Source organism: Chiloscyllium plagiosum, chromosome 26 (assembly GCF_004010195.1).
Source record: "Chiloscyllium plagiosum isolate BGI_BamShark_2017 chromosome 26, ASM401019v2, whole genome shotgun sequence".
Taxonomy (NCBI): Eukaryota; Metazoa; Chordata; class Chondrichthyes; order Orectolobiformes; family Hemiscylliidae; genus Chiloscyllium; species Chiloscyllium plagiosum.
In genome coordinates this window covers 12778939-12789341 of record NC_057735.1, presented here as the reverse complement: position 1 = coordinate 12789341, position 10403 = coordinate 12778939, and the positions used below count along the sequence as shown (strand labels likewise).

The window sequence follows — 10403 nt, the reverse complement described above, 5'->3', positions numbered from 1 at the left end:
TAACTACCCCACCCTCCACATCCCTGTTCTAACCACCTCACCCTCCTCATCCCCATTCTAACTACACCCTCCTCATCCCCGTTCTAACCACCTCACCCTCCTCATCTCCGTTCTAACTACCTACCCTCCTCATCCCCATTCTAACTATTGTACCCTCCTCATCCCCATTCGAACTACCCAGGCTTTCCCTGTATCCTTAAACTGTGTTCCCTAGTTCTGTTGACAGAGTTAAAATATTCATTTTTTTTCTGTGGTTACCATTTGCTTCTTTCCTCATCACCTGTTCTCTCTTCACCCCTCAGTGTGTGTGGATAGTGAGTTTCCTGTCAGCATTTCTGCTCGGTTTGCCCTATGGTGTGGCTGTTGGAGTTGGATTCTCAGCATTGGTTGTCGTCTTCCAGACACAATTGTAAGTACCTTCCCTTCAGCGCTGCTGTATAATGCAATCAGGAAAGCACACTCAGGTCTGAATCTCACAATGAAAGTCTTGGACATCTGAAGCAAATACATGTACAAATGTGAGATGTGTAGTTGCTGTGGAAGCCAAATGTTGTTTTAGTAACTTTGGCTTTGCGCTCTTTTAACACTTTAATTGTTTCGGGGTGGCATGGTGATCCAATGGTTGGTACTGCTGCCTCACCTGGGTTCAATTCCAGCCTCGGGTGACTGTCTGTGTGGAGTTTGCGCATTCTCCCTGGGCTTGAATGGGGTTTTCACCGGGTGCTCCAGTTTCCTCCCACAGTCCAAAGGTATGCAGGTTAGATCGATTGGCCGTGGAAAATGCAGGGTAACAGGGATGGGGTGGGTCTGGATGGAATGCTCTTTGGAGGAGTGGTGTGGACTTGATGGGCTGAATGGCCTCCTTCCACATTGCAGGGATTCTATTCTATCATGAATTGGAATTTTGAAGTATTCAAGTTATTCATACCACATTCGTCATTTTTCCTGAGTGCCTTTATGTTCTTAACCAGAAATGACTGCTGGAAACATCTGGCTTTACTGCTCGGTAATTAGCCATGGTGTATGAGGGATCACTTGCCCTGGTAGAGAGAAAGAGAGAGGTGGTTACGCAACTTGAGGGACATTACTTCATATCAAACAGGAGCCAAAGCAAGGCAGCAGCTCTTCAAAAGCTACTACAGCTAATAACAATTGATCCTACACCATTCTGTTATTCTATATTGCACACTGTCAATATCCTAGGGATTGCCATTTATCAGGAACTGAACTGGATCAGCCATACAAATGCTAAGCTACAAGTGCAGGTCAAAGTCTTGGAATTTAGCTCCTGTCTTTCCATCATCTACAAGGGACAAGTCAGGAGTGTGATAGAACACAGGACAAAACAGCTGACCTCTTGGGCATATCATTCAATCTTTAATATTCCCTTCACCACTGGCACACAGCAGTGTGTATCATCGACAAGTTGCACTGTGGAAATCTACCAAGACTCCTCCAATTAAACCTTCTAAACCCAAATCTCTATCATCTAGAAGGACAAGGGCAGTGGATACATGGGAACAGCTCAATCTGCAAGTTTCTCTTCAAGCCACACAGTATTTATCATCATTCCATCACTGTTGCAGGATCAAATTCCTAAATCCCTTCCTGATAGCACTTTGAGTGTCCCTACACTCAAAGGACTGCAAAAGTCCAAGAAGGCAATTCACCATCTCCTTTTCCCGGGCAATTGGGAACGGGAAACACATGTTGGACCAGTAAGCGACACTCAAATTTCATAACCAGCTGAGCTATCTAGCCACCTCTAGTTCATCCCTTAATGGAATCCCTAGCATAGGTAGTAAAACACATGTAGAAAGAGCTGGAAAGTTAGCTGGATATTTGAAAGGACTTGGTTCTCTAGTCAAATACTGTTTAGATGGCTCATGCAAGAGGACCCCTTTTAGGTTTAGCCTGTCAGTGAAATTATCAGCAGGTTCTTTTAGTTCATCCTGAGAAGGAGAATTGAGCACAAAGCAGATAGGATCATCAATGAGAAATTATTTCCTCTGGTTAGTGAATTCAGACAAACAGCAGCAACAATTATGCTCATAGCGTCAATAACTTTAATATTAAATGTCCCAGAGTGCTACACAGGAAACGTTAGAAAACAAAATACCACACTGGGCCACTTAAGGAGAGATTAGATCAAATAACCAAAAGTTTTTTCAAAGATTATGGGCTTTGAAGAGTGCATAAATGGAGGAAAGTGACATAGAATGTGGAAGAGATGTAGGGAAGGAATTCCAGAGTTTGTAGCTGCGACACTTAAGGCACAAATGACAATAATGAAACAATAAGGTCAGGGAATCGGGAATGGCAGAGTCAGAATCAGAGGTCAGAACGTTGGATGGGAAGAAATGACATTGATAGAGAACGGCAAGCCCATGGAGGACATTCAAAAGAACGATGAGAGTCCAATGTAACTGAGCAAGCGCAGGGCTGATGATAGGCTCGAGTACAAGAGTTTTGGATGGCCTCCAGTTAGAGAGTAGAGACCAGGCAGGAGAACATTGGAATAGTCAAAGCCTGAGGTAACAAAGGCATGAATGAGGATTTCATCAGCAGATGAGATGTGACAGGAGTGTTCCTGAGATAGAAACTGGAAATCTGAGTGATGGCGCTGATGTGAGATTGGAAGCTCATTCCAGGGGCCTTCAGGGGCAACCTTAACACTAAAGACCATTCAGGGGTAAGGTCACGAAGCACTTTCTCCGATAAGAGGTAGTGAGAACTTGGAACACACTCCCTTAAAACGTACTTTTGAGGTTGGGAGTTGAATTGTAAATCTCAAAGCAATGATTATTTTCTTTTAATAAAACCAAGTTGAATTATTTGCTGCCGATGTTTCCAATTAAAGGAGTTGTTAACAAGCACTGCCCATGAGAGGCAGTGTAACAAGAACTGAAAGGAAACATAGGGGAAGAGGAAGGGGATTAAATTAGAAGGGGGAAATAATACACTTCAACCTCTGCAGTGCCAACACCTATTGCCTAAAAAAGCGATTTAAATGGGAGCTAAGAGGCAACTTTTTCACATAAAGGGTGGAGTGTGTATGGAATGAGTTGCCCGGGAGATCATTTATTGTATCTGTTGCTCCCGATGCAGTCTTCTCTACATCAGGGAGACTGGATACCTTCTTGTAGAGCGCTTTAGGGAACATCTCTGGGACACACGCACCAATCATCCCCACCACCCTGTAGCCCAACATTTCAACTCCCCCTCCCACTCTGCCAAGGACATGCAGGTCCTGGGCCTCCTCCACCCCCACTCTCTCACCACCCGACGCCTGGAGGAAGAACGCCTCACCTTCTGCCTTGGAACACTTCATGCTACCTTCTCCGCAGCCCCACCCCCCTCCCATTTACCTCTCCACCCTGGAGGCTCCCTGCCTTCATTCCTGAAACGTCGATTCTCCTGCTCCTCAGATGCTGCCTCACCTGCTGTGCTTTTCCAGTACCATTCTAATCTAGACTCTGGTTTCCAGCATTTTCAGTACTCACTTTTGCCTAGGGGAGGTGGTGGAGGCTGTTAAAATTGCAATATTTATAAGGCATCTGGATGGGTATATGAATAGGAAGGGTTTAGAGGGATATGGACCAAGTGCTGGCAAATGGGACTAGATTAAGTTACGATATCTGGTCGGCATGGACAAGTTGGACCGAAGGGTCTGTTTCCATGCTGTACATCTCTATGACTCTATGACTTTTGACATGGAGCCAAACTAGGTATTTAAATGAAGATACACAGCAGCCATGAGCTGGCTGAATTGGAGATCAGTTCTGAAGCCTGTACGATCATCCAGCCCCTATGTTCTTAATTACCTATGCATCGCCATGGTCAAATAAAAATAAACACAACTGCTCCACTCATATCCTTAAGCAAATGACATCGGGCAACATTACACACAACCTTCCACCTCCAATTTCAACTCCACACCTGCACCAACATCGTTGTCCTTTAACTGCCCTTCTAGCAACCTATTCAATTGTCCCAAATCGCCAATGCCGCAGCTAAAGAAGGGAACCCACCACTGGCTTCTCTGAGCAACTAGCAACACCAGTCTTTCACGGAATTCTCAAGGAAGAACAATGGTCAACTTTAAAGTCAGTGGAGGATAATCATACAGATGACCCCCACTGGGAATCAACCAAACGTCCTGAGTTTGCACTATGACCTCAATTGGGTTGGGATATATTGGAAATTGAAGACATATTCTTCTATATTCATCAATATGCTTAAAACTGAATAATCTGTGCTGGAATCAAGTACTATGAAAAGAAATTAAATTAGATTAGATTACTTACAGCTTGGACACAGGCCCTTCGGCCCAACAAGTCCACACTGACCTGCCCCCACCCAGACCCATTCCCCCACACTACCGGCAATTTAGCATGACCAATTCACCTAACCTGCACATTTTTGGATTGTGGGAGGAAACCGGAGCAAACCCACGCAGACACGGGGCAAATGTGCAAACTTCACACAGTCAGTCGCCTGAGGCAGGAATTGAACCCGGCTCTCTAGCGCTGTGAGGCAGCAGTGCTAACCACTGTGCCTCCGTGCCACCCACTTAGGTAATGCCCTGCAGAAGCAAACACCACACAAGGTTTACAGTTGAATCAGTTCCCTCTGGATCTTGATTCTTCTGAATTTTCCTTCATTCTTTTTAATAGTTGATCTGGTGATTTTTTTTAACTTCACAAAACAGTTTTGCCTGCTGTTTTAACTTCTGTTTTTGCATGAAATGAATACTTCAGAAATCAAAATAAATGAAGAGTGTAAAACAGGCGCTTTTATTTTTGAAACAGTCTCAAAGGCAATATCAGAATAATTAAACGTTTGTCTCGGTTCCCTGACCTCATCTGAAGTTTTAAAAATTCCTCTTTGTTTACTTAATCCTTCTGGTGACCTGTAGGATCAAGAAACTATTTCTTCAAAAGCTTGCATCTTTAAAATAAAATACAAAGTAATGGCAACCAGGTAACAAGCTGAAAAAATATCAGCTTGATCCGAGAACTCATACATTTTGTTTTCATTGGCTTTGGAAAGAAACCTCAGCTAACTTGTTGGTCCCAGAAAACTACTAAACAGCCAGATTATTCCACACCATCCTAAGATTTGTTGAGACTTGGTAAGAAAGGATGTTTTGGCAAACAACAGATAATTAGCAAAAAAACCAGAAGGAAAGTTAGAAGATTTGTTTGCTCCCTTAACCCAGGGAGGTGTCACTTTTCTAAATGGGAGTTGGTTTGCTCAATGGCTGCAATGCAGAGTGATGCTAACAGTGTGGGTACAATTCCCACTCCAGCTGAGGTTGTCAAGAAGGCTTCTCCTTCTCAACCTCTCCCCTCGCCTGAGGTGGGGTGATCCACTACCAGTTATCTGTCTGTCTGTCTGTCACACAAACACACCCACACACAATGGCAGGTCTGATAGAACTAAAGGATGTGACTGAGATTCCATAGTAATTTCAAAAGGATATTGGAAATGTATCTGAAAAAAATTGCAGGACTACGGAGAGAGTGGGACTAATTTGAGATCTCTTCCAAAGAGCTGATAGACATAATTGGGCCAAGTGGGTTCAAGATGATTTTGAAATGAGAATCTGGTGACTTTTGTTTTGTGTGGAATTCTAATGTCCTTTTATCTTTAGAATTCTTCTGCTAGAGAGGAAAACTATGTTCAACATGAAGAAACAGAAGGAAATAGCAAAGGGACTGTGTGGCCAGGATCTGGGCTCTTATTTTTTCTAATAAGACTCCTAACTGCTTCCCTCATGATTCCACAGATGTAACTAATTCCTTCATGCAACCCTCCAATGGTGTTACAGGCAGTGAAAAGTTGCTTACTGGTTGAAAGCTATTTTACTGCATTATAAAATCTCAGCAGGAAGATTTCATTGCTTGCAACCTTAACCTCTTTTCTTTTAACTTTGCTCCAGTTTTGTTTCCCTGCAGAAGTACTTGAAGGAATGTGTCATGCATAGCAGGGTGGGGAACTGTGTGGTGTATGGCAAAAACAATGTACTTAACCTTACCTGCGGAAAAATACTGGTGGGAGCTGGACCATGTGAAGAAAAAATGTTGGGGGGAGTTGTGGCACACAGTGAAAACAAATTCTGGAGGGAGCTGTACTACATGGCAAAACAAATGCAGGGGGATGCAGAAAACATACTAGAGAGAACTGTGCTATAGATAGAGGAAAAGCGCTGGGGAGCTTCTGTACTGAGAGGAACTGCACAACGTAGTAGAAAAATACAAGGGGGAATGGCACCATAAATAGAAAAGTACTGAGGGGAACTGTGCTATATCATAGAAACATAGTGGAGGTAACTGTACCATGTTAACGGGAAACGTTCCGTGGGCAATTGTACCATATAAATATTAGAGGGAATGCTGTGTGACATATTGAAAAAATACAAAAATATATTTCAGAGAAATACAGGGGGATCTGTACCATGTGGGGTAAATCTGTGATGGACAGGTAAAACACTGGGGAGAATTGCACCATACATAGGAAACTTCTGAGTGAATGGTGTCATGTGCAGCAAAAGCAGTGATTGGGAAAAGCATGTTCCTGCGGAAACAATATTGGGAGATCTGTGTCATTTCAAGTAGCAGTGATGGAGCCTGCTGCTGTGGAATGGATGAGTCAGGAATATTGACTGGCATCATAGACAAACCTGCTCAATTAACTTTTCCACTGGAGACAGGAGCAGATGCTGTGTTTACTCTTAAACAAGAAGTCCACCCTTCCCCTCCCCCCCCAGCTCCCTGTTTACAGGAGCGGTTAAATCATTGAACCAATATTCCACATCTGAGCCTTTTTTTTATTCATGGAATGTGGGCTTCACTGGCTCAGCCGGTAGTTATTATCCAGCCCTAATTACCCTTGAGCAATTCAGATAATTTAGGGAACATGAGTTCATATCCTACTGTGCAGCTTAAGGTTTTTTACATTCATTTTCCATGGACCAGTTGAATTTTTAAAATATTCAGTAGTTTTACAACCACACGAACTAACCACAGCTACTTTATTCCTATAATGTCTTTAAATTTAAAGAAAAATCCTGAATGAGCAGGGGCCAGACATTCTTATCCAGTCTGGTCTACACATGACTTCAGTCTCAATCCAACCCGATTGAGTCTTCGCTCTAATATAGCCTTGCAGTCCACTAAATTACATCAAACAATACACGGACTGCTGTAGCTCAAAACAATGGCTCGCCATCACCAGCCTTGCTATGACGCCTGCACCATGCAAAATCAATTTAAACTCACATAGACTAAAATTCAATAGGAATTTTCAACAGCCTATATCAAGACAGTAAAGGAGGATCATTTGATCAGGGTGAAATCTGAACTTTTTACAGCCAATAAAATACCTTTTGAAGCATGGTGACTGCTGCACTTAGGAAACGTGACAACAAATTTGCATACCAGAAGTTTCTACTGACAGCAATGTGATAACGACCAGATGATCTTTATTTGTGATATTGGTTGAGGAATAAATATTGACCTGAAAAACTCTCCTGCTCTTCATTGACATAGTGCCATGGGATCATTTACATCTTCCTGATCAGGCAGATGGAAACTCAGTTTAAATTATCAACCAAAAGACAGCACATTCAACAGAAGTGAATTCCCTCAATACTGCACTGTTCACCTTAACACATGCATTCAAACCCGAGAGTAAGACTTGCACCAGAACCTTGTGACTCAGAGGCTAGCGTGGACGAAACAGGACAAACATTAACTGCTATGTTGCCTATGTTACAGCAATAGTTATGTTTTAAAAGTACTTTATTGGTTGTAAAGCACATTGGAAATGTTCCCTAAAGTTGTTTAAACAAAAGCCCTTTTGATTTACAAGCATGAGACTTATTATAGAGAAACATGATTAATGTATTTGGGCCAGGGACAAGAATGTTGTTCCTGTTAATGTAAATGTTACAGAAGAGTTGAAACACTCTCCTGCTAATGCATTTCTCTCTGTTCCTCTCTCCCCAGTCGGAATGGCCATCTCGTGGCACAGATAGGAGCCAGTGACATTTACAGAAATCCCAAGATCTATGACAAGGTAAGGATGTTAATCAAAGCAACAGGCAAGCATTATTTACTTAGAACAAGCATAAAGTTGGAAATACTCAGCAGGTCCTGCAGCAGCTGTGGACGCAAAGAGACAGTAAAGATTTCAGGCATTTTCGGTATTTTTTGTTTTTATTTCAGTTTTCCAGCAACCACTGTACTTTGCAGTTACACATGTTATTTAGTTACATCAGTATTGTGCTCTAACTAGCATGTTTGACCAGTATGTTATGCACCCCAGCCTGGAAATTATAGTTGAAGAAATGTGCAGTTGAAAGCTGCAAGTTGATATTGTGTTTGTTGCCGCTCTAATCCTATGAACTTGTCTGGATCTATGGATATATTTGATTCACAGTTGTAGAAGATCAACCACTAGAGAATCCTAACAATAAGAGCTCTTGTCTGAACAAGATATAATTAATTGAATTAGGTCTAAATGAGATTAACTGTCCAGACATTGGTACTAAAGCTATTGGGAGAGACAGATGACAAATCCAGAGTGATTCCCCTGATTTCCTGCTTAAAACTGTATGACATTGTCAATACTAGCATACTTAGAAGAATTGCCTTAGACAATGTCTCCCTCCAAATTTTCTTTCCCATCTAATCCCACAGGCCCCTGACTTCATAAATTCAAGCAGTCTGGAGGTTTCTATAGAAGATTAGTAGGTCTTCAATTTGGGTCCTGCTGTCCTTGATTCTGATCTTGACCTTGTGTGGTCTGCAGATCGTCATCAGCATGACATTCCTCATTGGAATCCGAGTCAATCATTAATAGACGGTTGTTCTTCAATGATATAAGGTTCGAGCAGTCCCTCTCTATAACTCCCTGAGCTGCACAGATAAAGTTACAATGCTGCTGGTCCATTGCCTCTTGAGTGACTGACTGTACCATTTCTGTTAAGGTCCTTAATCATCCCCATTGTCCTTGGGTAAGTGTGAAAACTGTCATACATGGTGATGTCTATTAGACTGGACAATCTGTTGCTCCTGCTGAGACAGGGAAAGTGGTAGAGGAGGGAAACATTCCAACCTTCAAAAAGTATGTAGATGAGCACTTGAAATTTCATAATGCTCAAGACTATAGGACAAGTGATGGAAAGTAGAATAATTGGATAAAGGTCAGCCCAGATTTGATGGGCAGAGGATCTCTTCCGTGCTGTATGACATTATGACTCTACTTCAATACCATTGAGCGAAACTCTGGTCTACTTAAGGTAGATTTCATTCATAACTGTCCTGTGCTCTATTAGGTCAATGCATATTCTCATGATTCATTGGGTTTGGGTACACTAGCCATGGTTGAAAAGAGTGGCACTGGAAAAACACGGCAGGTCAGGCAGCAGTACCAGCCTTTTCGACTCTAACATCTCTAGCATCTGCCGTCTTCACTTTCTCCTGGTACAGTAGCCATGCCCAAACACACCATTCCTTCTGTTTAATCACCAAGGAAATGACACCCATTCTCATCCTTTCAAGTTAGTTTTGGTCTTGTTTCATTAGGATACACAAATCTTCCTGAGTCGATATAGACATGACAGTTTAGCATCTCCTTTAATGTGGTGATATTGTGTTTCCCTCCTCCTGTCAACAATTTAGGGTATTCCTTCTCAAAGAAAAAGTTAAACCTCTCTGTATTTGTCCATGGTTCATCCTGATCTCTGCTTCCAGCACAATGGGAAAAGTTTTGTCCAAAGTCAAATCTTCTTTGGGATGTATAAATCTGATAAAGACTCATCAATAGTTCCAACAAAACCTCTGTGTCTGACAAATCCTGATTTCAAGGCTACATATTTACAGTTTTACATGAATCTTTTGAGATCATTAATTAAAATTGAACTACTCAATTAAATCACATTTTTTCAAAAAATATTTGTTCTCGGCTTAAATAATTGTCAAACGCTTGCCAAATTTCTGCTAACGTATGCATGCCTTCTTTTGGTAATTTATTACATTATCAACTGAAGGTCCTATTAAATATAATGTGTGTTTTTTTACTTGTTTAGCTTTTAATTTAGAGTCATAGAGTCATAGAGATGTACACCATGGAAACAGACCCTTCGGTCCAACCCGTCCATGCCGACCAGATGCCCCAACCCAATCTAGTCCCACCTGCCAGCACACGGCCCATATCCCTCCAAACCCTTCCTATTCATATATCCATCCAAATGCCTCTTAAATGTTGCAATTGTACCAGCCTCCACCACTTCCTCAGGCAACTCATTCCATACATGTACCACCCTCTGCGTGAAAAAGTTGCCCCTTAGGTCTCTTTTATATCTTTCCCCTCTCACCCTAAACCTATGCCCTCTA

At 42.1% G+C, this 10403-nt stretch overlaps 1 protein-coding gene across 4 annotated transcripts in view; it reads left to right on the top strand.

The window, feature by feature from the left end:
• The window catches only part of LOC122563099 (solute carrier family 26 member 9-like), a 110042-nt gene that overhangs the window by 70465 nt on the left and 29174 nt on the right, over nt 1–10403 (top strand). For all 4 annotated transcript variants that reach the window (XM_043716529.1, XM_043716525.1, XM_043716527.1 and 1 more), the window contains 2 exons: nt 303–409; nt 8013–8082. In XM_043716529.1, coding sequence (XP_043572464.1) covers nt 303–409; nt 8013–8082 — 177 coding nt within the window. The remainder of the gene's footprint in view (nt 1–302; nt 410–8012; nt 8083–10403) is intronic.